The sequence below is a fragment of the Chrysemys picta genome, chromosome 11 (genome assembly GCF_011386835.1).
Source record: "Chrysemys picta bellii isolate R12L10 chromosome 11, ASM1138683v2, whole genome shotgun sequence".
Classification (NCBI taxonomy): domain Eukaryota; kingdom Metazoa; phylum Chordata; order Testudines; family Emydidae; genus Chrysemys; species Chrysemys picta.
In genome coordinates this window covers 58,079,130-58,106,896 of record NC_088801.1, presented here as the reverse complement: position 1 = coordinate 58,106,896, position 27,767 = coordinate 58,079,130, and the positions used below count along the sequence as shown (strand labels likewise).

The 27,767-nt window shown below is 41.4% G+C and overlaps 3 protein-coding genes and 1 long non-coding RNA gene across 10 annotated transcripts in view; 3 read left to right on the top strand and 1 right to left on the bottom strand.

Annotated features, from left to right (window-relative positions):
• LOC135974151 (serine/arginine repetitive matrix protein 2-like) overlaps window positions 1-27,767 on the top strand; it is a 994,828-nt gene that overhangs the window by 534,110 nt on the left and 432,951 nt on the right. The window lies entirely within an intron of this gene.
• LOC135974386 (uncharacterized) lies at window positions 54-5,561 on the top strand. Its single transcript, XR_010591642.1, has 3 exons — window positions 54-165; window positions 4,031-4,089; window positions 5,425-5,561. It is a non-coding gene; the product is annotated as an uncharacterized LOC135974386 (long non-coding RNA).
• Window positions 2,394-26,580, bottom strand: NIF3L1 (NGG1 interacting factor 3 like 1). 5 transcript variants are annotated; one of them, XM_005310318.5, is made up of 8 exons: window positions 14,416-14,549; window positions 13,355-13,483; window positions 12,652-13,095; window positions 10,307-10,472; window positions 9,121-9,244; window positions 8,511-8,649; window positions 5,506-5,589; window positions 2,394-3,040 (listed from the first exon to the last, which is right to left on the bottom strand). In XM_005310318.5, exons 3-8 carry the CDS (start codon window positions 13,085-13,087, stop codon window positions 2,856-2,858), a joined length of 1,134 nt encoding a protein of 377 aa, XP_005310375.2. In that variant the 5' UTR covers window positions 13,088-13,095; window positions 13,355-13,483; window positions 14,416-14,549; the 3' UTR covers window positions 2,394-2,855. The 5 variants fall into 5 exon arrangements, with proteins under 5 accessions (XP_005310375.2, XP_065418159.1, XP_023959823.2 ...); XM_065562087.1 differs by lacking the exon at window positions 14,416-14,549 and adding an exon at window positions 14,264-14,404; XM_024104055.3 differs by lacking the exons at window positions 13,355-13,483; window positions 14,416-14,549 and adding an exon at window positions 26,417-26,580.
• PPIL3 (peptidylprolyl isomerase like 3) lies at window positions 14,390-25,718 on the top strand. Of its 3 annotated transcripts, none has more exons than XM_005310316.5 (7): window positions 14,390-14,529; window positions 16,099-16,144; window positions 17,775-17,849; window positions 19,318-19,411; window positions 20,157-20,224; window positions 20,730-20,848; window positions 23,744-25,718. In XM_005310316.5, exons 2-7 carry the CDS (start codon window positions 16,142-16,144, stop codon window positions 23,868-23,870), a joined length of 486 nt encoding a protein of 161 aa, XP_005310373.1. In that variant the 5' UTR covers window positions 14,390-14,529; window positions 16,099-16,141; the 3' UTR covers window positions 23,871-25,718. The 3 variants fall into 3 exon arrangements, with proteins under 3 accessions (XP_005310373.1, XP_065418160.1, XP_042707647.1); XM_065562088.1 differs by lacking the exon at window positions 14,390-14,529 and adding an exon at window positions 14,781-15,124; XM_042851713.2 differs by lacking the exon at window positions 14,390-14,529 and adding an exon at window positions 14,869-14,940.

The following is a 27,767-nucleotide window of genomic DNA, read 5'->3' as shown; positions in this document are numbered from 1 at the left end:
TGCTGTAATACCCCTAACCTTTCAATTGATTCAGATTTTTTTATGTCAGGAGTGAGGCAACCTTTTCAGACCAGCTGCATGGCTTCCTGGGATGATGTGCATTTCTGCTAACAGACAGGTGTGGGTCTGTGAGAGAGAATCTGTTCTTGCCTCATGCAGGCTCAGGTAAATTATCCCTGCAGTATGTCTAAATTTGAGCCTCTCAAAACAATTAAATGACTGCCTAAGCTGTGCATTAATTTCCTGTCACTTAATGGCTGCCCGTTTAGTACCTACTGCAATACAGAATTAATTTCTAGGTTTTTTGGGATCAATTCTGCACCCATTGACTTTGAATGAAGGACCCACTCCTACTTTAATAATCTTAATTCCCCTTCCTGCTTTGTGGGGTCCAGGGGCTCTGCATTTTTATTTAATTTTAAATGAAGCTTCTTAAACATTTTAAAAACCTTGTTTACTTTAGATACCAACAATAGTTTAGTTCTATATTATAGACTTATAGAAAGAGACCATCTAAAAACATTAAAATGTATTACTGGCACGTGAAACCTTAAATTAGAGTGAATAAATGAAGACTCAGGTACACCACTTCTGAAAGGCTGCCGACCCCTGGTCTATATGACACAGCCGAGCCTGCTGCAATACTGCATAATGCAATAATTGTTTCATTTACCTAAAGAAAGTTCAGGAAAAAATAAGCTTCAGAAAACATTTTACTAATGATTAAATGAGTGCTTTGGTTAGAGGGCAGAAACTCTTTAACCACATGCTTCCACTTCTCTTTAAGTGAAGATTCCTGGCTAAATCCCTCACATGACTTGAGCATACATGGTAAGTCTATGTATTCAGACTGCTCACAGGCACACTACAGTGGCCTAATACCAAGAATGGACTTCTAACCAATGTGGGCTGGCAGGGCCTAGTGAACTGGATTGTGCAAGGTCTAGGCTCGAGGAAATTAACATTAAAGGGAATTGTATGTAAACTGGGTCAGTGAAGTTTCTTCAGAGCCTCAAACAAAGGCGATGCGTATGACAATATTCAAACTATGTATGAGGAAGGTCCTGATTGGATCTTTAAAGCCACTGGCCATGGTAGGGATGCTGTATTACAAGTGGAGCACCTGCAGCTAGTGTTGTGAAAGCAGGCACATTGCACAGGGAAAGCTTAGTCTGTGGGATTTCCACGGAAAATGCAGTAGGCACCTCTGCTGCCTTGTGAAGAGGGTCATGATCCCCAATTACCCCTCCCTGCCTAGTTTGCAGAGTCTAGTGCTAGTGGCCATCTTTTTGCTGCACTAAGCACTAGTCTCTATTTTCTGAGGACATTAAAATCATTCTGGCTTAGCAGGATCTGCAGCTGTGTTTGAATTCCAACTCCACTGCTCAAAGTCACATTTCACTATTCCCATGTGTGAGAATTCTTGGGTAGGTGGCTTTTAAAAGGGTGAAAATAAGAGACCCGTATTTACCAGAACTGTTTCCAGCTTCAGGGAAGTGGAATGAGCCTAAGTGTCAGCTTCCTGCCATAGAAAGAAAGGATAGCAGGAGAGGCTTAGTGCTGGTTGGAGGCATTCACTCTTCATCTTCCCTGCTGTCATGATACTGGGTGGTTTTAATTCAAAACCCTACTACTGGACATAGGATTGCACAAGAAAGCTCAATTGTCATTTAAAAAAAAGGTATTTAGCCTTCATGGTTGCTGAGATAAGCTTCAAAACATGAAGCAACTGTACGGTAAAAGCTCAAACCAGCATGCAATCAGAACCTACATGTATTTATAAAAAAAAAAAACCAACCTCCAAACACTCCATTTCTTAGTGCTTAGGAATACAATCTTCGACTCAGGTGGTATCTATTGATCCAGCCTTGAAGATCTATAAATCATCAGGCACCTCCAAAACACACACAGCTATGTTTCTCCTATGCTACCCTGACTGCTTCCTGATCCAATTCCTTACCCTCTCAAACAACTTTAACTCCAACAGAAGATTATTTTTACTAAGTCTAGTCTCTTACATGCACTAAACAAGGATGTGTCCATTTTAATTTAAAGTCTTGGAAACATTTTTAGTTTGAATATCAATATCTCCCTGCTTGTCTACAGTCCAAACATATGAAACCCGAAGAGTTTCCTTTCATTTTCAAAGCTTTACTGAACTATAAAGTAAATGCTCAACATTTATGGTGAAAAATAGACATTACTTCACTGTAGGCAATCCTGCAGTGTTAGTAGCATAGGTAAAGAAATCTGCTTTTTAAAGATGAGACAAATTGAAACGGATACTTATGTATAATGAAGTTAAAGGAACAAGTTGGAATTTCCCAATTCTTGTGCATAGAAGAACCTTAATGCAACATCAAAGATTACATATTAGTACCAAATGCAAAAAATTTGTTCCACATTTTTTATCCAGTTTGCTGTGCATTAGCAGTATTTAGAGTCAACAATCTGTAAATAGTTAATGAAATGTTAACAGGAGTTCCACTCCCTAAATATAAGTCACTTTTGTACTAATGATTAGGGACATATTCTAGTACTGGTGGGGCTATGAAACCAAGCTACAGAGGCTTGATGTTACCAATCTATATTGTTCTTGCTGGATTACTCGGTTAGTCTCATTATCCCATCCCTACTAAATACAGCAAGTAGTAAACTTAAGGAAATAGTTTTTCAGCCCAAAATTAACATTCTTCTTTACCTGACAGATATTTTACCTCTCCCACACTTTGGGGAATGTATTGTACAGTTATTTGGGACTGCACCAGTTCAGAGCATCTTAATCAAATTTGCACGTGCATTAAGTCTGTGTGGGACACAAACTCTGGACTCCATGCTGCAACCCTTGCTTTCTTCTATACCACCCGAAGAGGGTCTCTGTCGCTCTCTGACACAATGATGGTGATCTTATTCTCTAAGTGTGTAGCCAGCATATCTCGCAGCTCTGACAGAAAGCCTCGCTCAGTGTTACTGTGCTCACACAGAATCACACTTATCCCTTTGGCAACAGCATCCAGTACTTCATGGTGGGACATCTCTCCTGCCATAATGAGAAGAGATACCATGTAGATTAGCCATTTAGACCTGGATAATTTTGTAGTTCATTATAAGTAATATATTTTAAAAGTCTCTGCTCTTGTGGAAGAGTAGTGTTGCAAAAATGCTATGTTGTTTCATTTTCTAGAATACAGTTCTATAGAGAACTATGGAAATACATTTCCCTCAAAAGGAGAAATGTGGTGCAGATTGTGATAGACTCCACCACTGTACAAGAGAGTGCTCTTTTTAAAGAATTCATGAATGTTAACTTTACAGAATTATTTACTTCAAATGATCTCAAACACTCCATTACATAAAATTTAAGAGTATTTACCCCCACAATCCCCACCTCTGCAGGAATTTTTGCTCTTACTATTTTTCCCCTCACTTCCACCCAGTGGAGACTTATTTTTAAATTAACATTCTCAATAGTACACTAATAGTCTGATGTAGTTTTCTAACACATCTGCCCTTAGCACTAATAGAGTTATTTTTAAAAATGTTTAACTTTCAGTGTGTTATATAATCCATCTACATGGAGGGCCCTCACTCCTAAAGCACAGGTGCCGGCCTGGGGCAGCACCACCACCATTGTGTCTCTACCTCAGTTTCCCCTAGTGGACTTCAGAAGTCCAGTGAAGCTTATGTATACTGAACAGTGCTCCTTCAGGGTCTAGTTTATTTAACCCACAGCTGGAACTTTTGTACAAATTCCCCCAGCATCTCTAGCTGGAAGGGGAGGGGAGGGGCTGAGTGAAGTGGAGTTGATGGACTAAGGTTATGTCCAGGTCCCTTACCAGCAAGGCTCTCTTGACCCAGAACCCTCTTCTGGAGCCACAGCTTCTTATTAGCTGGGGTGAAGTTACCCTATGACATCATTCCAAGTGAGTCTGCGTTACTATGTAGTTCTTTGTCAACAATAATAGTTACATTTTAGCATTATACACAGTATTTTAGATTGTCATACAATGGCTGAAATTATCTTTCCCAGACGCTATCCAGAGACCTCCTGAGGATTTAGCCAATGAGGAACTTTTTCTACCTCCAGAGGTTAGAGCTTGAATTTACACAGCGTCTTTCAGACACCAAGTATCCCACTGTACCATTTAAAGCAATATTAGATACTGGAAGTGCAGTGACTATGTGCAAACACACCAGACAGTTTGCTTTTCACACAGCACTGGCTGTTAAAGGCTGTCTTGCTTATGTGATAGAATTGCCTTTCTGTATGTCTGCAGAGCACCTACCACATTTTAGGCACTAATGTAATACCAGTAATTCTAGCAGATGTTTTGAAATGTTTAACTGAAAAGTGTGTTAGAACAACGTGACATGTTCCACAAGGTGCATCTTTTGGTTTGGATTTTGTGCTGGGAGATCCGGGTTGGAAGAATGAAGGTGAGTTGCCGAGCCTTAGGAATGTGGAGCTACACCGTCCAAAAGGTGGTGGGTTTCCAGGTTTACAAGTTAAAACTTAATAGCTAGATCTAATGGTAGGAAGATCTAGTTGTAACCTGAAGGGAGGAGAGGTTCCATGTCCATCTGGCAGAATCCTCCTAACTTCTTCCACAACACCAATACAGTCACCTACTTATCTCAGTGTGAACTGCTCACATGTAGGAAGAACAGGTTGTAAGGATGCTGGAATTGAAGCTGGGAACCAGTGTGGCAGAAAGACATGATTTTTAAATTAGACACACACAACCAACAAATGAACATCCAGCTAATGAAACATATGGCTAGCCTCACGCTGATCATGTCACTTCCCCCACTCTTCACTTTTCTTTTTAGAATGGAAGCTCTTTGGGGTTGTAGACTGTCTTCCTCTCACATTTTGGGAGCTACTGCAATCTAGATTATAGCCACCTCCTAAAGAAAAATGCTATGTTAAGAATCTTAGCATAGGATTAAGTTTTTACTGTAGGTCTCCTCCTAGATTTAGTCCCTGAACTTTGCAATTAACTGCACCATGTGGAGCTCCTTTTAAGTCAACAGGGCTCCACGCAGGCCTGCACCCATGTGCCTTCAGTTGCAATATTGGAGCCTTGTTTTTGCTATTTATTTCTTAAATTTAGATATTTCAAAAGCCCATCTAATTTTATTCTTAATGATTAGAAAGTCGTAGCCCAAAATTTTGTTAGACTTAAATTGTTTGCATGTATATACATCTAATACAAGCATCTGCACTATAATAGGATGACTGACAAATTCCCCATGGACACTGGGCTACAATCTTGAACAGAAAGTTTCCTACATTTGACATTTTTATCAGGTTACCAGGTGTTCAGTCTAGCAATGGACCTGCATTGTTGCTTGTAGGATTTATTTGTTCTTTTAGTAACTGATTCCTTGCCTTTTGCAATTATACCAAATTATTCTTCACAGCTGGATTCCTCAGCAACCAATCAGAGTGCTCTTTCTAGTGACCATTTTATAAAGATAAGTATGGAACAAGAAGTCTCATACCAGTGAGATAGAGGTCGGCTTCCACACCCTGCAGGACACTGTTCCCAGAGCCAGCACACACAGCAGCCACCTTCACGTTGGCTTCTGCAAGACAGCAAGGGCCACAATTAAACTCCCTTCCTACCCCTCAGCCTTGATGCCAGCTTCAGTACAGATAAATGCAGTGCTAACCCATGTCTTGCTCTTACGCCCAATGGAAATTTGTTGGGTGCTGGGAGGGGATGTTAGTTTGGAGGAGGCGTATGGGCCACTAACTTATCTGGGAATGCAGCAAAAACCCATGGTCATTGTAAACTAGTGATGGATGGACAGCTCCTCCTCACTAGCAGGAACCTTCTCCACTTGATGTGCGGAGAAGAGAGGAAATGTTTTCAGGACATTGCTACACAGTGGCTGGTTGTTGACCACTGCAGCTTAGTTTTCACCTGTTGAAGTGTCTTAGAAGTAATGAATAAAATGATCTCGTATGTATATGGTAAGAACAATTAATCTATTCCCCCATCACGCACACCATGTTCAATGAAAACAAAATGTTTTGGGTGACAAAAGAATTTTCAAGATTTTAACACTCCTGTGCATCACCTTATGAATAATCATCCAACTTCTGCTGACTTAAGTAGGAGTCCTAGGATTACAGTCTACGCCAGTGGTTTTCAAAGTGCGGGTCGCGACCCAGTACTGGATCACGGTATGTAAGGCACTGGGTCGTAGCGGCTCTGGTCAGCACCGCCAACTGGGCCGTTAAAAGTCCCATTGGCGGTGCCTCCCAGCTAAAGCAGGCTAGTTCCTACCTGTTCTGACACCGCGCTGCACCCTGGAAGAGGCCAGCAGCAGGTCCAGTTCCTAGGTGGGGGACTACGAACTCTGTGCATTGCCTCCACCCCGAGCATCGGCTCTGAATTCCCCTTGGCCGGGAACCAGCCAATGGGAGCTTGGGGGGCGGTGCCTGTGGGCAAGAGCCGGACCTGCTGCTGGCCATTTCCGGGGTGCAGCGCGTCCCAGGAGAGGCAGGAAGCCTGCATTAGCACCTCTGCTGTGCCGCTGACTAGGAGATGCACAAGGTAAGCCCATGTCCCAATACCCTACCCCAGCCCCGAGCCCCTCCAAACCCAGAGCCCCTTCCTGCACCCAGAGCTCTGACCCCCTCCCGCGCCCCAGCCCTGAGCCCACCCAAACCTGGAGCCCCCTCCTGCATCCCAACCCCCTGCACCCACACCCTGAACCCCTCATTCCCAGCCCCACTCCACAGCCCTCACCCCTGCACCCCAACCCTCTGCCCGAGGCTGGAGCCCCTCCCACACCCCAAATCCCTCATCCCCAGCTCCACTGGGTCATGGGCATCAACAATTTTCTTTTACTGGGTCACCAGAAAAAAGTTTGAAAACCACTGGTCTACAGAACACTGAACTAGGGGCTTTAAAACACTGAGCATGGTTTGGGAACACAGCTGCTAATCTCAGTAGTTTTTTAATAAGACTTGCCTTTCTCAGGGACAATACCAGGAATTAAGAACAAACTTTCCCAATTATTCAGTCTCACAAGTTATTCTGTTTGGAGGGAGGCAGTTAGGGTTTAGGACAGGTAACTGGACCAAGAGAACCTGAGTTGTATTCTAGGTTCTGCTACTGATTTGCTGTTTGACCTTGAGCAAGTCCCTTTCTCTGTGTCTCAATTTCTCCTCCCACAAAACATGCATTTTGTAGGATAAATATAAAATAAAACAAATTAAAGTTAGCTTAAGATTGGTTAAAAAACAACAACATATTTTCTTTATAGTTTGTGACTAGTAGGGAAAAGGCCCCAGTAGCAAGTAAAAGAAGGCTATGAAAATAATTAGTATTACTTGTAGTGTGAAAAGGACCTATGGTTCCAAAAGTAACTAATAAAGAGCTGCAGTAACAAAAACAAAACAAAAACTGTCTTTAAAAAAACCAAAACAAGCCCAAACCTTCCCACTGTTCTGCTGGTAAGCAAGGCGCGGCAGAGAAAATAAAAATGAAAGGAAAAAAGGAGACTGTAAATCTTACCTAATTTAAAACTGAAAATGAGGGTAAATTGTCTCAATTGGCTTTTACCTAAAGTCGGTAATTGGCAATGACCGTCATTTGTTTGTGAAAGGGTATAAAAAGTAAATTCTTAAAGGGTTCATTGCTAATATCTGCCCAACCACGTTGAAGTCAACCAATATGGGTCTAAGCAGCCCTGGGATTAGCTCGCTTGTAAGCATCTTAATCAAATGCTTAATGTTTTGTTACTGTTTGGATGTAGTAAATTGCTTATTATTTAGGATTTTTAGGCATGTTTAAAGCAATTGTATAAATATCATTTGGCCTCAACAGGAGGTGCTATTGTATAACTCATGGAAAAAGATAACTCATGCTGTTTATGTGCTCTCTCCCTCACAGTGATAACCAGTGTAACACAAAATTCACTGTTAAAATTCAGACTATATTAGAAAAGGAGTCTTCTAGAGCAGGGGTCAGCAACCTTTGGCATGCAGCCCGTCAGGGTAATCCGCTGGCAGGCTGCGAGACATTTTGTTTATGTTGACCATCCACAGGCACGGCCCCCCAGCATCTCCAAGTGGCTGCGGTTTGCTGTTCCCGGCCAATGGGAGCTGCGGGAAGTGGCAGGCAGCAGGGATGTGCTGGCTGCCGCCTCCCGCAGCTCCCACTGGCCAGGAATGGCAAACGGCAGCCACTGGGAGCTGCATGGGGCCGTGCCTGCGGACGGTCAATGTAAACAAAATGTCTTGCGGCCCGCCAGCGGATTACCCTGATGGGCCCCATGCCAAAGGTTGCCGATCCCTGCTCTAGAATTTATGTAGTATAATAATTACTAAAACCAGTTCCCAGTTTTTCTTTAGACCCACCTGGTTCTAGGAAGCATATCAGTCCTACATGAGAGATAATACACCAGTAATAACCACTCCACCCACCCACTTCTTGTGTTTATGGGGCATTAATTATAGTGGAAAAATCAAACATGCTTGTGGACTTGTTTACCTAATGTCTTCCCCGTTCCCAGCGCCAGGCGTATGTAAGGCAGCCTTAGGTGGCTTTTGATTCGTTCAGTCAAGGCTGACAGGGAGACTGGCTCGCTCAGCGTGCATAGGCGTCCCATTCCAGTATGTGGAAGCAGAGGCTGCGTAGAAGTAGAAGTTTTAAAAAATTACTGTGAATGTGCTCACTGCAGCTGTTCACATCACCTTTTACTCTAACAGGAACTGACATCTAGACACCACAATGCTGAGTACAGGAGGAATAATTAAACATAGAAAGTCAGTTTCTGAGTGCTTTGCAAAAGAAAGATACATATGATATTCCAAAGGACTAGGTAACACATTGGCCACATCTACACTAAATACTGGTTGAAGTGCTACTGTAGGTCACAGAAAACCACTTTCACAGATATAGAAAGTGTAAATGCTTTCAAGTCCCTCAAGGTCAGTGTTAAGGCAAACTGATAGAGGCATCTCAAGGAAACTTGCATTGCTGCTGCTAGTGCTGTTTCTGGTCTGCGAGTAGAGGATTTCTGTTTCCAGGGCTATCAGCCTGGTGCCTTTCACAAGCAATAACTTAACGGAAAGAGAAAGTGGTATGTGAATTCTGTTACCTTCTGTAATAACATTATTTCAGTCTTGTGATAAAGGGTGTTCCGTGACAATAATGCCACCACCTCCAGCAGCGCCTTCTGGGTACAGTTCAAACTGACTCGTGTCTGCTCCTCACCTTCAGCCCTGAGAAACAACAGCATTTTTGGTGTTTACTAAGAAAAAAGAATTTCATAATCTGTGATAGAAAGGATAGTTATTCCATTAACTAGAAGAGAAAAAAGGAGACATGGTAACAGCCCAACGCACTACTATAAAAGAAACATACAGCTTAAGGGGAATGAGGGAATTAAGCCATACTGTTCCCATCAAACTGAATGACAAAATTGTTCCTTTCCATCTCTGTAATTGGACTGGTACCTGTAACTTCTTGAGTTACTAGCCATCCTTTAATCCCAGTTTGTACTTAATATTACATTTAGACTTTGTGGAGCAAACTGAACACAATTCTTTCTGCCCAATGAAACACTACAGAAGGGTCACATGTTCTGTTTGATCTCTTAATGCCATTAGCATCCATGTTTAAATTTTTTTCCACAAAGGTTATTTTCACTGTTCTCACAAAAGCAGATTGGAATTTCAACACTTGGTAATAAAAAGGGCTTCTTTAAAAGGAAAAACCACCCATCTTGCTCGGTCAGTTCTTCTCACTCCAAATAAATTGTGAAATGGATTTGAAAATGAGATTTTTAAGGTTTCCTTATGGCACTAAGACCACTTTTCAGCTTCCACCTGGAGGTAAAGTTCAGTTTCATACAAAAAGCTATTCCCACTACATCCACACACCAGTTGGCCCACGCATTCTGCAGACACATTAACCATCTCCTTATTGAGGTCACTGCACTTAAAGTTAAATAACTTCCCTCATTAAGTCCTGACATAGAAGGCTGTACCTGAGGAAGTCAGATTTATTATCAAATGCATCCAAAAGTCCACCAACTATGAACACAAAAACCAGTGCCTGAAGAATTCCCACAGAAACTGATAATAGTTAAATAATCTCGATCTCCAGTTTAAAGGCCCACTATCCCACAATGGTAAAAACTTTCAATAAGAAGTTATAACATCTTATCCAGACCTTAGATAGTCACCTGTATATTCTTTCCCGTTATTGTAGTTTGTATCTTAAGAAGCACCTTTCCCTTTTCAAAGCAACAGAAGAAGACACCAGAGAGCCATGCACAGTACCTGGCAGGGAGAGTAATGAGAGATGAAATCTCTGGGATCCCTCGCATGCTAGATAGGATTGTCTCCAGGTGCTCAGTATGGTCCACACTGAATTCCACTCGGTGAGTGCCCTCAGTTGGGTAGCTGGGAGCCACTGATGGGTGTAGTGGGACAGTGGTACAGACACCTGAGAAAACAACATGCAGTACAGAAATTTAACAGCTTTGCAAAATTGTACTGGTCCACTCGACCACAGCAGACTTTATTTTTGTGACCGGTGAATAAAATAGCATTATTATTTTCCTTATCATCATCATCACCACTATGGGCAAAGTAGATTTTGTTCTTGGGTTGGTAAATTGCCATAATTATTTTGCAAGGCTGGTTTATGGTCAGACACAAGACTCAACTTATTTTTATGGTCTACAGTAACCTGTTCAACAGCTTGATGATGATAATAATAATAATAGCATTTCTAGTGCTTTTAATCTAAAGATCTCAAGTGCTTTATAAAGTGGGTAAGCACTATTATCCCCATTTCACAGATGAGGAAACTGAAGCACTGAGATGTGAAGTGACTTGTCCCAGGTCACAAAATGAGTCAATGGCAGAGAAAGAATTGGAACCCACTTCTCCTGACTCCAACAGTGGTCCCCTAAGCCATGCTGTCTCCAATGGACTGAATCTGTTTTAAGTACCTGTAGGCTAATACTAACATATTATTTGCATTGTGTTGTGTTATTGTCTAGGGGCCATTGTGCTAAGTACTGTACAAACACAAAGATGTACTGTACAAACACCTGCCTCAGAAAGCCAACTACCGAAAATATAGTACCAGTGATTCCTGAACCATTTTTCAGTGTAAAGAATACAAATCTAGACGGTTTATCCAGGAGACACTAGAGCACATCCAGTGATCTGTGGCTTAAACTGTTGTAGTCAAGTTACACACCAAATGTGCTCAAATGGTTCTGTTCTCATACACTTAATAACAGAACTATAGAAATTACAGATGGAAAAGACCAATAAGGCTCATCCCCCAGAGGCTGGTGCAGGATTGTTTCTTACAATATATTTTTCTAGTACACCTCTACCTCGATATAACGCTGTCCTCGGGAGCCAAAAAATCTCACTGCGTTATATCGAACTTGCTTTGATCCGCCGGAGTGCACAGCCCCCCCCGGAGCACTGCTTTACCGCATTATATCCAAATTCATGTTATATCGGGTTGCATTATATTGGGGTAGAGGTGTACTTTTTCTAGTCTAGTGTTAAATGTCAGCATACTTGCCTCTGGGTACTGGTTGGAGTGCCTTATGGAGACCCATTTGGCCAATTAAATAACACCTATCATTCATGAGCATGTGGAACACTTTGCCTTTTAGTCCCAATCACGTAACCTCTCTGTGATACCTATAGCAATTGCTTACAGTTGCTTGGTAGGAAGGACAGTCTGATGGTCAAGGCACTGAACTAAGACTCAGAAAACCTAGGTTCAGTTCTCACTTCACAGGCTTCCTGCATATTTATAGATTCCAAGGCCAGAAGAGACCACTGAGATCATCTAGTCTCCTACATAACATAGGCCATAGAACCTCCCTTATATAGCTCCTAGTGTGTATCTTTTAGAAAAACATCCAGTCTTGATTTAAAAATTGTTAGTGATGGAGAATCACCTACAACCCTTCATCAATTCTTTCCAATAGTTAATTACTCTTCCTGTGAAAAAAAATGCCCTATTTCCAGTTTGATCTTGGACAAGTGACAATCTGTCCTGGGCCTCAATTCCATAATATTTCCCTATGTCCCAGACATGCTGCAAGGATGAAATCCATCAATGGTTAGGGGTGCTCAGATACCATGTGATGAGGGTCACATAAATAAAAGTATTGAAGAATGTATACATATTTAGCTGACAGTGAAATATACATGTTGTCCTTTTTGGGTATAAAAATAAGTACTTCATCATGATCTCCCATCTTTTCACTAAGGTGGAAACAAGGATGAGATCCAAGATTATGTGATCAGCCAGTGGTCCACAGACTAGTTTGGAAATTCTGCCTTAAATGTTCTCTCTTAGGTCAGAGCTGAGTCATATTTATCATGCAATGTGGGAAAGCTTACTCTGTGGATAAATAAGAGACTTAATTTATTAACTTTGGTTTCTAGAACTATCTGGAACTTTTTACCAACATATGATTATTTAGATTACTTTAAAAGTATGACAAAATACACTTTTTAAAAAATAAATTCAAATCATGCATATAAGCACATGGGAAAATTGATAAAGACGTTCCTCATAGACTTACACTGTATTGATAAAGAGTAATTTAAATTGAATATCAGTTAAAAAAGGGGTATCTCACCAAGTCCTTTGGCTAGCCAGTTATTGACTCCATGAGGTATGGCATCATATGCTGTGTGTGGAGAGTAAATGCCAACTCTGTTTTCCAAAGCCCGGATCACAAGACGCTCTTTCCAGGTTTTCCATGTTATGCGCTTGAGTGCTTGGAATATGGGTGGGTGGTAAGAGAGGATAAGATCTGCCTTCTTCTGCAATGCCTCCTGCATTACGTCCTCTGTAAGGTCATTAGTTAGGAAGAGTGTGCTCACAGTATGGGGTGGGCTCGGTTCTACCAGTAGTCCTACATTGTCCCAGCTTTCAGCCAGAGAGAGTGAAGCAAAGTCATTCAAGGAGGAAACTAGAGCTTTTAGATCCATGAAGGAGCGTGAAGGCAAGACAAGCAAAGGTTGGATGCACTGGAGAGGTCGGCGAATCAGGTGCACACAGGACAGCAGCATGCATATATCTAAAGAGGCAAAACATAATTAGGGATGTTGGGGGATAGGGAAGAAGTTTAAGATAATTCTGAGTTAAACACCAATATCTGAGCATTCAGACTGGACAATGTCCAACTCAGGTATGAAAACACCTCCACTTGGGCAACACATTCAATATTTTTCAACAGAGATGGCAATAGAGGTGGTTTTGGAACAAATTGATAAATTAAAGTAGTAAGTCACCAGGGCCAGATGGTATTCACCCAAGAGTTCTGAAGGAACTACTACCTGTAGTATGTAACCTATCGCTTAAATCGGCCTCTGTACCAGATGACTGGAGGATGCCAAGGGCGCAGAGGCGATCCTGGGAATTAGAGGCTGGTAAGCCTAACTGCAGTACCAGGCAAACTGGTGAAACTGTAGTAAAGAACAGAATTAACAGACACATAGATGAACATATATTGGGGACAAGTCAACATGGCTTTTGATCAGACTGTAACTGCAACAAGAACTGCTAGCCACAGGGGGAAAGAAAATGTGCCATTCTTTGCTCTCCAACACTGATGAACGCTGCATGTGAGATAGAGGCAGACGCTAATAAAACTCTTACAGAAGCAACCAGGGCTGACTTTAAACATATGCAACACAAGAGAACTTGGGATCCTGAGCTTTTGTGGTCTTGTGCAGACTTAAATAGCAAGTCATGGGCCAAACAATCCTTCTCTCAGCTCAATGTCTTTGAAAATCTTAAGGCTAACTTTGCAAACCCCATCATAAAGATAGACTTTTACTTCATCTTCTAGTGCTGGCACTTGTCTTCCTTTTTCTACTTTCACACTCCTTTAACACGGGGGTTAGCAGCACAATGGTACCCTGCTGAACTACTGTTTCAGGCTCTCTGCAGTCTGGGGAAGATGGGGCAGGCTCGGCCATGTTCCCATGGTTTTACTGCACACCCATAAGGACTAGAAAAGCTAACTGATCTAGCAACACTGGTTAGGTAGGACAAGCTGTGGCTATGCCACCATAGGGAAGCCACTGGCAGGTCTGGGGAGCCAGGGTTTCTATAGGGAGCAGAGTCAGGGAAGACGCTATGGCAGAGTGTGTGGGCTCCGCCCCTGCCCCCAGGCGAGGGCTCCTGCTCGGGCCAGTTTGTTCAATTTGCAGCCCAGGTGCCACGGGGAAGGGCGCTATGACCTCCGGCGCCAGCCCGGCCGCGCTGGGGCAGCGTCTGCGCCTCTGTCCGGGAGCGGGCGCCTCAGGCAGCGCGTCGCCTGCCACTGCCAGGCAGGGCAGCCCCCGAGATCCGGCCCGGCAGCCCCCGCCGTGGGGCAGCGGGACCCACCTACCTCGGCCCGGCTGAGACGGGCGGCGCCTCACTGAACAGCGTCCCCGCCCTGGTCCGCCTGGGAAGCGGCCCCTTCCGCTGTGCCGGCGGGGCCTGCTCCGAGCGCGGGAAGCAGGTGAGCGGGCGGCTGCAGCGCTCGGGGGCTGGGCTGGGCCCCTCCTTGCTGCCGGGGCAGCCGGGCCGGAGGCCCCAGTTCCCCTGCAGCGGCCGAGCGGCGGGGCCTGCGAGCCTCGGCGGGCACGGGACGGGAGGCGCTGGGGCGCAGCCCCGTAGAGCCTCGTTAAGGGCTTGGCCCCCCTGCCCAGCCCTCGCTCTCAGGCTGAGCCGCTTTGTCTTTGGACCCCGTAGTGCTAGTCAGCCCTGTCTGAGGCGGGAGCGGGCTGGTCCCTTCCTCCATTTCCTAACCATGCCTTGTGATGGGTGGTTGCTCTCAAAAGTCCTGATGGACCATAACAGACTCCGGGTAGCCCGATATCAGACTTCATGCTGAGGGGCTAACGGGAATTGATCCCTGAACATTACATGGGTAGTTACTTGGGTGCAAGTGATCACAGCCGAATTTCGTTTATGTGCGATCAATATTGTCGTGACCACTAGAAATAGCTATTTACTATACTGGGTGCTTTAAAAGGGCCACTTTCCGAAAGCTGAAAGCAACTATGAGCATAATTGAGTGTGGGAGGGAAAATGTAACCTTAAAAATGTGAAAGGTAATAGAGAGTTGTTTAAGAATGTTTTATCTGATGCCCAAATAAACCACAATTCCATAGTCACATAAGCGGCTAAGCGGACAAATACAATCCTGGAATATATGAGCTGGGGAATGTCATATGTAGGGAGGTTGTATTATGTCTGTACATTAGTGAGACTGTTGGCCACTCTTCAAAAAGGATGCAGAAAAATTGGAAAGTATTTAGAAAAAAAGCTAGGAGAATGATTAGAGGTCTGGAAAACCAGAGGTACTCAGGAAATCATCTGTAGTTTGTTGAAGAAAAGGTTAAGAAGTGAATTGCTCACAAGTTCACAAGTGCCTGTATGAGAAGATTTCTTATAGTGAACAGCCCTTTAAACTAGCAGAAAAAGACATCATGAGATCTAAGAGTTGGAAGCTGCAGCTAGACAGATTCAGACTAGAAAGCAGACACACATTTTTAACAGTGACTAATTAAAATTGTTCCAATGGTTTTCTAGAAATGTGGTGGGTTCTCTATTGTTTTCAGTCTTTAAGTTAAGACTAAATCTCTGTCTCACTAAAAGTTATGCTCTAGCTCAAACAGAAGTTATGGGATTGATGGGAATTATTGAGAGACATTCTTTGGCCTGTATTATGCAGGAGGGCAGACTAGACTAGAGGGAGATCATCATGGTCCCTTTTGGCTTTAAAAATCTTTAGAGAGAAGATTCATATTGAACAGTTGCAATCTCTGCAGACTCTCATCATACGGAAGTTTTTTTCTATATATTGATTTGTTTATAAAAATACTTTGTTCTATTAATTTCTAGCTCTCTAAGTGGTGGGTAGTTATGTAATATACATAAAGTGCTTATGAACAGGTTGATATGAACACTACTGTAAAAATCCATGGTGCAACCACTTGTATACTTTAATTGACAACCTAAAAGATTTTAGAATTTTCAAAGGAGGTGGTGAAGAAAAACTAAATTAAACATGTTTTCTTTGCAGGAAACCATCTGACCTGTCTGCATTGGGCTCCTGACAAAAAGACATGGTGAGACAGGCAGTTTTTAGATATATTTTTAAATTTTGTGAATCTAGTATTGAGAACTGGACAGCAGCTCTGTATCCCAAATAATCCCACAATTTAGTTTATTGTAAAGAACTTGTGATGTAAAGCTCAGCTACACATTTAATTGATTTCTGTCCAGTGGGCCGTGGAAAAGGGAATATGTCAGTTTTACTATTTCATGACATTAGGTAGTGCATTAGCTTTCTACTGCTAGAGCACTAAATTCAAATTCTGGTTTGGATAATGATTTTGGTCATCTCATTTGGTCTCTGTTCCCACATAAAAATGTGTTAAGGGTGTAAATACATATCTGTGGTCTGAGTACATACCTTTTAAGAATGTTAGAGTTTAAAAAATGAAAAAAATTGAAATCCAAGAAATGAAGTGTAAGGTTGTATTTCTCAAACAAGATAGATACACAAACTTCTTTTATTGTGGCTCCATAGAGATCCCAGCCAATTGTCTTCCCTTCTTTCTATGTCAAGTATGGAAAACATGCACCACAGAACATTGGTTTTGTAATTTTTTCTGTACATGTATGTCTCTACTAGTAAGTGTGATGCTTTGTCACCACATTAATATAGTTCTTTCAATGTAAGTGCTGTGATTTTGTGATCTGGGTGAAGAGAGGAAGCGTTGTGTGTAACACTTGGATAACTGGCACACCCATCTGTCTGAAAACTGATGTATCCCATTGCTTATTTTCAAAACCCCAATCAACATTCCCTCTCATATACACAAAATACATTGTGAATAATCCAGAGCACAGACTGACTCATGTGAGTGACACTCATTTTTTCCCCCTTTCAACTGAATACTTCACATCATTTACTAATCCTTGAGAAGAAAATTGCGCTTTTCAGCCACCAACTTTCTGAGGGAGGACTATATAGGACACTTTTGCAGTCCATCCGTGCTAACTCAACCAGAAAGATTGCAAGTCAGTGACATGAGGCACTTGTTCCTTCTACTATAGACTGACTGAGTGCATGTACTACCATCTCATGGAATGAAACTGGGAGGAACTTGGGTCTCCAGCATGGCTGTGCCAAGATATGACTGACTAGGCTATTTTTTCTGTCATCTTTGAGCTGAGTGTGTTGGTCTGGTTCACAGAGATGGAAAAAATATATGCAGCTGAGCTTTGTTATTACTCTGAAGAATACCTTGTTAGTTCTTTTTAATTACGGGCCTTATTCACATGAAGTCCAATCTCTTCCTGTTGACTTCCCTGGGGATGTGAGCAGGTCCATGGGACACAGTCTCTCTCCTCAGAGTGATACTTGGCGACAGCACAAGAAAAGCTCTGAGCATTAATCTTTTATACTTGTTCCCAATTTTACTGACAACTTTTTTTTAAACTAACTTCTGGATGCAGTTCAGCTTTTTTGTGTCTGAGATCCCATGCATACTGGCTCAGGGAATTCACTTAATTTAGGAACAAATCCAGATTTTGGTCTCCATCTTAACTTCACGTACACAGACAGTTAGCTGGAAATGGAAATGCATTTATATTCCCAGGGTGACTAGTGAATAGAGCAGAGTTAGTAGCTCTCAGTCTTTGATTTTGAGTCAAAATTCTGGTTTAATTTTTTTTTTCCTTCACCCTCAGGCTGTCACACTGCACACTGATGTGGGAGATATTAAAATAGAGATATTCTGTGAGCGAACACCTAAGGCCTGTGAAGTGAGTAATATGACAAGACTGGGACTGTTTAGTATTGAGAGGAGACAAATAAGATGGGACATGATAGAAACAAAATAATGAATGGCATAGAGAGAGTAAATTTGGGATGTTTCCATTTATCCTTTTGCATCATATGAGAACATTCAGTGAATGCGAAAAGGAACAAATATAAAACTTATACCGTGAGAACTTTTCATACAGTGCATAATTAACCTGTGGAATTCATTGCCATAAGATATCATTAAAGCCAAGAGTTTAGTAAGATTAGACATTTATATGGAAAATGAAAACACTATTATGTTAGACAGGATACAAATGTATAAAAGATGTAAACCTTCATGCTTCTAGGCATAAGCTAACCACTGTCAAGGATTAGGAAGAAAACTCCTCTATGGGCAAATTATTCCATAATTGCTCATGATGGGGCTTCTTGCACCTTCTTCTTTAGCATCTAATACTGGCCATTACCAGAGATGGGATACTGGACTAGATTGACCTGCGGGAGACTAGTGTAGGACCCTGCAGTGGGACCAGGATCCCATGAGTCCCACAGGACCCGTTGCCATAATAACAGGAGCGGGATTAAAAATAGTCTCTAGTATGGCATTTCTTATGTTCCTAATTATGGCCCTGAACCCAAAAATATTTACACATGCTTAATTTTAAGCAGCAAGAGTAGTTCAGTTGACTTCAATTAGACTACTCACAGCTCCTAGAGTTAAGTACGCACATAAATCTTTGCAGAATAGGAGCCTATCTGTGAAAATAGGTTTATAGGACCCTCTATCTAACTCAGCTTCCTAACAAGTGATCCCACTTTGTAACGTTCTGTTACCAGTGTACATGGAAGAATAAAAAAGATAAAATGAGTTTAAAAACAAAAAGGGAGAGAGAGGGGGGAAAAAATTGTCCATCTTACCTTTTTTCTGGGTTGTTGTTTTCTTTTTGTAATTTTTATTTATTTATTTTTGCAAAACTTTGCTTTTTCCTAAATTAGTCTTGAGCAGTCCCTGTCTGAATATAAATAAAACACTGGACTATATAGAGGACTGTTTTTTTCATGTAATGTGATGAACTATTTGTGTCCATTAGATATTTTTTCCCCTCTATATAGTATATGTAGGAAACCACCAATCCTGATGCATTGTTTTGGTGTAAAAGGTTTCAGTCTACTTTTTATTGTTACTGGCACAGTTTGTATTTTTGGTAAGTCTTTGAGGAATAACGGAGAGGTAATGAGGGATCATGGAGAACTGACTTTTTAAAAAAAAAGTCAATTTCAATAACCAGAAGCAGTCTGAGATAACAGAGTGATAGCATAGTACGCTCACAATACAAACCAAAGCTGGAAGGGTTAATTTTAATCCTGTCACCCTTGAGCATTCCTCTCAGAATAACATAATGGGTCCAGCACAGAACATGTTACTTCTGGACTGCTTCTTAATGAGCACTCTTGCTCTTCCTATAGAACTTCCTGGCTCTTTGTGCTAGTAACTACTACAATGGCTGCATATTTCATCGGAATATCAAAGGATTCATGGTGCAGACAGGGGATCCAACAGGTAAATCCTTCCATCAATGTCTGGTATATTGAGCCTTTTTTCAAAGGTGGGAGGCAAGATAAGTAACACAACACTGTACTGATGAGAGAGACTTTCATGATCTGGGTACTTTTCTATGGAAAGATTTCAGATAAGTTGCTATTCACTCTGGATTTAAAATATTAATACTAGTCATAAGCTAATTACATCTTCAACTCACTGTATAAATTTTAATCCTCTCAATCAACATTCTGTGCCTAGTATTATCTCCATGATCATTTGCCATGATTTGACAGCTAATCAGTGGGAGATCCAGCATTTGAATGCAGAGATTCCTGTTTTCCATGCTTGTGACCAGGTCACACTGCCTCTGAACACTGTCTGTGTAGCATTTAGGACTATGATCCAGAAAGTGTCTGCTATTTAAAGGAAAGTCTTGTTCACTTCTATTGCTGTTTGCCATCATATTGATTTGAATTTGGGACTATCTCAGTCTCCTGTTCTCCTGTTCTAAGTTATTATTTATTTAAATTGCAGTAGCACCCATATGTTCCGATTAGGATCAGGTCCTCGTTGTTTGTACAGCACCTAACACACACATGAAAACCTGATTCCCTGCCTCAGGCAGCTTACAGTCTATCTAGAGTTTTAACTGTAACTTAAGATACCAATATTCTGGTTCAAATTTTTCTGAAAATGACTGTGATTGGAGATTCTTTCTCAACCCTGAGAAGAAAGTAATCCATCCCTGTCACTACTTCCTCAGGCTCTGGGAAAGGAGGTAACAGCATTTGGGGCAGGAAATTTGAAGATGAATACAGTGAACACCTAAAGGTATTTCTGTGCTCTTCAATATACTTTTGTTGTTTCTTCACATGAATTCATTTTCAAGAGCAAGAGATGATCAACGTTGTGTAGTACTGGGATTAAATGATGATTTAGAAAATATGTTAAAGTCCATGCCCACAGTAAGAGAATAGGAGGCTTGTTATTGAAGTGGGATACTGGAGAGTCTTAGTAGTTTGGGGAATTTAGAGTTAGGGGTGCTTCTCTCTGTGGAGGGTGAGATGGGGAAGTTTTGTATTGGTCTAAGGTGTTTGTCATGCATCCTTGGGAGGGGGAAAGGGAGGCATTTGATGTGGTAGAGTCAGATCTGAGGGGCTAGTTGCGGATCATGAAGGAGGGTTTTGGCAACTGGGAGGGAGTCAGATTTTGTTGTATATTTTAATAAAGATTGGGAGTCAGAATGCTAGGTAACTAAGCCCTGGCTGTCGGCTGCAGTCATGCATTCACAGAATACGTATGTATGCATTTTCTTCCATTTCTACCTCTCTTTCAGCACAGTGTCCGCGGTGTCGTTTCCATGGCAAACAATGGCCCAAACACCAATGGATCTCAGTTCTTCATTACATATGGCAAACAGCCACACCTAGATATGAAGTATACTGTCTTTGGGAAGTAAGTGACCTAGCAGTGTGCCTCCTCATGATACAGTGTGAAGAGCAAGGATACATCAGGGCAACTGTAGTGGAAACCTATAGTCCTGTTACAGCAGAAACCTGTAAAAGTCTTGGCTACATAACTGTGAACTGTGACTGACTTCTTTAGATACTACATAAGTTTTGTTGTACTGTATTTTAAAAGACACAAGCAATGTATTTTTCACTTTTAATTATAATTGCCCCTTTAAAATAGCTGAATATCTTTATCACCCAGGCACAGTGCTCCAAACTTTTTTTCTAACCACATCACCTCCTTAAACACACGCAAAAACAAGTCCCTAAAGGGCACATATGTTTCAAGGTGGCTTTGGCACTGTGGTTGGCAAGGGCACATGCCATGCCTTGCAGAGCCATTGGCCATTATCTTTGAAAACTCATGGTGATCTGGGGAGGTCCTGGATGACTGGAAAAAGGCTAATGTAGTGCCCATCTATAAAAAAGGGAGGAAGGAGGATCTGGGAAACTACAGGCCAGTCAGCCTCGCTTCAGTCCCTGGAAAAATCATGGAGCAGGTCCTCAAGGAATCAATTTTGAAGCACTTTGAGGAAAGGAAAGTGATCAGGGACAATCAGCATGGATTCACCAAGGGCAAGTCATGCCTGACTAACCTAATTGCCTTCTATGATGAGATAACTGGCTCTGTGGATGAGGGGAAAGCAGTGGACGTGTTATTCCTTGACTTTAGCAAATCTTTTGATACGGTCTCCCACAGTATTCTTGACAGCAAGTTAAGGAAGTATGGGCTGGATTAATGGACTATAAGGTGGATAGAAAGCTGGCTAGATCATCGTGCTCAACGGGTAGTGATCAATGGCTGCACGTCTAGTTGGTAGCAGGTATCAAGCGGAGTGCCCCAAGGGTCAGTCCTGGGACTGGTTTTGTTCAATATCTTCATTAATGATCTGGAGGATGGCGTGGACTGCACTCTCGGCAAGTTTGCAGATGACACTAATCTGGGAGGACTGGTAGATACGCTGGAGGGTAGGGAAAGGGACAGAGGAACCTAGACAAATTAGAGGATTGGGCCAAAAGAAATCTGATGAGATTCAACAAGGACAAGTGCAGAGTCCTGCATTTAGGATGGAAGAATCTCATGCACTGCTGCAGACTAGGGACCGAGTGGCTAGGCAGCAGTTCTGCAGAAAAGGACCTAGAGGTTACAGTGGACGAGAAGCTGGATATGAGTCAACAGTGTGCCCTTATTGCCAAGAAGGCTAACAGCATTTTGGGTTGTATAAGTAGGAGCATTGCCAGCAGATCGAGGGACGTGATCATTCCCCTCTATTTGGCATTGGTGAGGTCTCATCTGGAGTACTGTGTCCAGTTTTGGGCCCCACGCTACAAGAAGGATGTGGAAAAATTTGAAAGAGTCCAGCAGAAGGCAACAAAAATGATTAGGGGGCTGGAGCACATGACTTATGAGGAGAGGCTGAGGGAACTGGGATTATTTAGTCTGCAGAAGAGAAGAATGAGAGGGGATTTGATAGCTGCTTTCAACTACCTGAAAGGGGGTTCCAAAGAGGATGGATCTAGACTGTTCTCAGTGGAAGCAGATGACAGAACAAGGAGTAATGGTCTCAAGTTGCAGTGGGGGAGGTTTAGGTTGGATATTAGGGAAAAAAATTTCACTAGAAGGGTGGTGAAGCACTGGAATGGGTGACCTAGGGAGGTGGTGGAATCTCCTTCCTTAGAGGTTTTTAAGGTCAGGCTTGACAAAGCCCTGGCTGGGATGATTTAGTTGGGGATTGGTCCTGCTTTGAGCAGGGGGTTGGACTAGATGACCTCCTGAGGTCCCTTCCAAATCTGATATTTTATGATTCTATGACTATACAGGGGAAATTACACAAAGTGAGGCCAAATGCACAAAATAAACTTCCAGCATTTAAATCAATATTTTTTTCCTCTGATCTTTCAATTATAGTCAACTACACATAGGTGTTACTTTTTTACCTACTGTTGTTACAAGTATCCCAGAGAAACATGGTGTTTATATTGGTGTTGTCCTCTTAGTGTTTTGGATGTTTCCTTACCTCTTTCTCAGATGGTCAGAGTAACAGTTGTTTAAAAACTTGTAAGGTGTCTATTAGTGTTAAGTTGCTTTCTCATGTCACCTTTCCAGCTTGGACAGAAACCCAGAAGTATAAACTCTACCTCTAAATTTATCCTGCAGTAAATCAGTATCTAGGATGTCCCAGAGCTATCAGATTTATGTGGTCAGTAGTGGTTCTGTTAGTACCATTCCTGCCTCTGTGTCAGAACATTATTGATTAGAATCTGTCATCTGGGGGCTGATTCCCCAGTCAGAGGACATGAGTAATTCCCAGTGAAGTCCAGTTTGATGAGTATCTTGCTAGTGTAGTTTTAAATGCCATGATCAGTCTGACCAACCTCTCAGGAATCCACTCAGGCACTTTATAGCTATGGAGTGAAAGGGTTGGGATGAATTGTGATATCGCAAAGTCAATGGGAGTTACTTGTATCCTGTTTGTGGGGAGGAAAAATCATAACCCAGTTTGGGTGTCATATTAAGTGCTGACAGGGCAGGGCAAAGGAGCATCCTTTAAATGGAACATTAGATCTCTCTGGCTACCCAAGTGGAAATTAAAAGGACTGTGGCATCCTCCCGAGAGTCATATGTGGCCACTCAAAATTCTCTTTCACAATAGGTTATGATGTCCAAGGGACATTAAACTACTAGTAAACTCATAATGGCTATCTTACTTCCTTACTCAGTCCTTCATTGCAGGTATCTTAATTCACTGTAAAGTGCTTTGTAGTACCTGGACTATGAAAAGAAAGGTGGGCCTTTCATTACAAGAGAATTCTCATGATTGTTCTGCTTTCTTTCCAGGGTAATTGATGGTCTGGAGACCCTAGATGAGCTGGAGAAGCTCCCGGTGAATGAGAAAACCTACCGACCTCTTAACGATGTTCACATTAAGGACGTCACAATTCATGCCAACCCTTTGGCTTCATAGACATAAAGTGCCTGGACAGATTCCTGAGAAGCTGGTCAGACTGACTGCTAATCATAGTATTGAAGTGACACTAATAAGGTGTCAATTTGGATCAAACCTTTACTGCTTGAATGCAGGATTTTCAGGAGCTGACAGCATCAGGCAGGGTCCAAAGGGGTGCCTCAAACTGGCTCTTCTAGTTCTAGCTATTCCAGACAATCTGCCAAGGCTCTGATTGTGAACTTTTAGTTTACTTTTTGTACATTTAAGATAAAGGGGAAAGAATCTTTTTAAAAATATATTTTTTTCAATCCTTTGTTTTTTGTCTTAATATAACATTAGTTAAAATTAGGGCTGTGGATTAATCGCAGTTAACTCATGCAATTAACTCAAAAATTAATCGTGATTTTAAAAAAATTAATTGCAATTAATCACAGTTTTAATCACACTGTTAAACACTAGAATACCAACTGAAATGTATTAAATATTTTGGATGTTTTCCTACATTTTCATATATATTGATTTCAATTACAGCACATAATATAGAGTATATTATTTTTATTACAAATATTTGCACTCTAAAAATGATAAACAAAAAATAGTATTTTTAATTCACCTCATACAAGTACTGTAGTGCAATCTCTTTGTGGTGAAAGTGCAACCTGCAAATATAGATTTGTTTGTTTGTTACATAACAGCACTCAAAATCAAAACAATGTAAAACTTTAGAGCCTACAAGTCCAATGAGTCCTACTTCTTGTTCAGCCAATTACTAAGACAAACAAGTTTGTTTACATTTACAGGAGATAATGCTGCTCTCTTCTTATTTACAATGTCACCAGAAAGTGAGAACAGGCATTTGCATGGCACGTTTGTGGCCAGCATTGCAAAGTATTTACATGTCAGATATGCTAAACATTCGTATGTTCTCACTTTTAGGTGACATTGTAAACAAGAAGCAAGCCACATTATCTCCTGCAAATGTAAACACATTTGTTTGTCAGAGTGATTGGCTGAACAAGTAGGACTTATTGGACTTGCATACTCTAAAATTTTACATTGCTTTATTTTTGAATGCAGGTTTTTTTGTAAATAATTCTACATTTGTAAGTTCAACTTTCATGATAAAGAGATTGCACTACAGTACTTGTATTAGGTGAATTGAAAATACTATTTTTTGTTTTTTTACAGTGCAAATACTTGTAATAAAAATAAATATAAAGTGAGCACTGTACACTTTGTATTCTGTGTAAATGAATTCAATGTTTGAAAATGTAGAAAACATCCAAAATATTTAAATAAATGGTATTCTATTATTAACAGTACGATTAATCACAATTAATTTGTTTAATCACGCAATTAATTTGTTTACTCACTTGACATCCCTAGTTAAAATCTTTGACCAAAACGTCATATTGCTAGTCTTCTGAAGCTTTCCCATTAAATCCTAACCTACTGTAACAATTCTTTGGAAAAACTGGTACATTATTTACCTTGCTTCTAGGTGGAACCACTCTCATAGAGCTTTTTGGCTTGTGGGTTAAAGGTTCTGCACAGAGAAGCCCTGCCTTTTATTTCTCCTGCTGTGTTGAAGTCTGCTAACTTCTCCAATCTACCCAACAGGAAGATCATAAATAACTGCTCCTCCCTCCACTATTACCGCTGAAAATTGAAATAACTACTTCAATTGTTAGATGAATACATGCAAGTAACATTTGTTCAATAGAAAATGTATAAGTAGTTTAGCTGACAATTCACAGCCAGTCCAAAAATCAGACTTTAGTCTTGTAATAGGAAAGTGTGACCTGTAATGCATCACCTGGGCCTATCCTTAGCTAATATATAATAAATCTATGACATCCATTGCAACTGTGTACCAAAGAAGGCATGTCTAGTAGTGGGGCATACCAAGCACTCACTTTCCATCTAAAGTGCAATTACAGCATTCTCTCTCCTCCTGCACAGCCCTTAATACATCTATTACAATACTGGTAGTACTGAACATGATAGTGTGACTTTCTAGTGTACAATCCAGACTAATAAGTCCCTGTGTCACCCTAGCCCTTTAACCTAGGATGCCCTTTACAATGCCTCGCTGCTGTAGGCCCCAGCCTGGACTGCTCACTAACAGCCTCCAGCATACAAGTCACTCCCAGCTATGTCAGTGTGCATGCTGCAGCTAGCCAGCCATGACTTGGCTCTTACCAGCTGTGGCTATACTGCAGGGTGACCCCAACACACTCCAAGTCTTAGATTCCTCCTCCCGTGAAATGTATGTCCTATATTGTCCAGGCTTGTCTTGGACAATGCAAGTTTATAAAAAGTCCATTATTTGCTTTTAACAGAACTAATATGCACATAACTTGCTATCCCAAATGGAGTTTCCCAGACACTTCAGGTTACACACACTGGATTAGATAAAACAAATTTATTAACTACACAGAGAGATTTTAAGTGAGTACAAGTAATGAGGCATAAAAGTCAGAAATGGTTACAAGGAAATAAAGTTAAAACGCCACTGGTGCCTACCTGAACACACTATATCTGATGAAAGCAAAATTTCTTACCACATGTTTTCAGCAGTCTTACTGACCAAACTCCTTAGGTCAGGACTCCTTCTCCAGTCCAATGTCTACTTCCTTTATTCCTTTGGGTGCTGTGAATTGATGGGCAGAGAGAGACAGGGGATATCTTAGGGTGTCCGTCCTTCCTTTTTATAGTGTCAGTCCCCCTTTTGAAAAACATTTCCAGATGAGATTCAGGAGACAAAGAATCTATAGGGCAGGATGTTCGTTGCTACTTTTTCCTCACCTGTTTGAGTGCCCTTTGTTTCCCTTCCTGTTTGATTACTTTGTTTACTGCTTAAATGCAAATTAAGCAGAGCACACATTCTTTTGATTGAGACAGACCTGTTTGCCAACCTCAGTTTGGAACATGAATTAATAACACATTACAGTGGAATCTCATGACTTCACATGCAATGTTGCCACACATTTTATCAGGATGATAATGACCAGGAAATTATGAGTTCTTAAATGATTCTATAAGGGTATGCTTTGTGCAAAGATTATTACAACAGGATGTGGGGTGTGGACACAGGTACATTCTGTCACACAGGTAGTATAAATGTTCATGTCTGTGCACAGCTACTGTTCAAGAATACTAGATGACCATGCATTCACTAACTTCCTTTTCCTCCTGTTATTCCACAAGTAATAGGGGCAGAGGGAAGATGGGCCTAGTAGAAATCAGTGTGTTGTGGGATAAGAGCTAAAGTGACCTAGGGCAATGCAATATGATGATGAGCGAAAGGAACTCTCTGACAAGTGAAGCCCAGGAGCTTCCATTTGTAAAGAATGCAGCCTTAAAATGCTTTTGTGCCCCTTCTCTTTCCCCTCCTAAGCCCCTGCTTGAAAGTGAAATAAACTTGCTGATACTATCCTCAGTTCCCACTTGCCAGAATCCCCAAAAGAATCACACTTAATTTGGTACCCTTCAGTCTTTGCTCAGTTGGGACCCAGCACTGAGCCAGATATACTGATGAGTGATTCTTTGAGTTATGTAAAATCTGCTCAGATGCCTCTTTCCATTGTGAAAATTAGTTTTAGGATTAATTAATGTTTGTGGAGTGCTTTGAATATGAAGAGAGAATTCATTAATGGTTAATTTGGGAAATTGGGATTCAAGAGATCTGAGTTCTATTCCCAACCCTGTGACGGACTTGCTCTGTAACCTTAGGCAGATCACTCAATTCCCATGCATCTGTATCCCTCTCAGTAAAATGGGGATAATACAGGTTGAGTTGGAAAGCATTGAGACCCATAAATCAAATGCATTCCCTATGTATCAAAGTATTATTATTTTGTCCCTAAGAACAGACAATACATTTGATGTGTGAGAAAGTATAAGAGGCTTAAA

Coding starts and splice junctions, on each gene's coding strand:
- NIF3L1 (XM_024104055.3), bottom strand. CDS start 13,087: ATGCTGCTGTCCTGTGTGCACCTGATTCGCCGACCTCTCCAGTGCATC. Junction 8,650..9,120: donor AAATAATGTTATTACAGAAG/GTAACAGAATTC, acceptor ACTTCTACGCAG/CCTCTGCTTCCACATACTGG. Junction 5,590..8,510: donor GGGAACGGGGAAGACATTAG/GTAAACAAGTCC, acceptor GCTGTCTTGCAG/AAGCCAACGTGAAGGTGGCT.
- PPIL3 (XM_005310316.5), top strand. Junction 17,850..19,317: donor GAACACCTAAGGCCTGTGAA/GTGAGTAATATG, acceptor CTCTTCCTATAG/AACTTCCTGGCTCTTTGTGC. Junction 20,849..23,743: donor AAGTATACTGTCTTTGGGAA/GTAAGTGACCTA, acceptor CTTTCTTTCCAG/GGTAATTGATGGTCTGGAGA.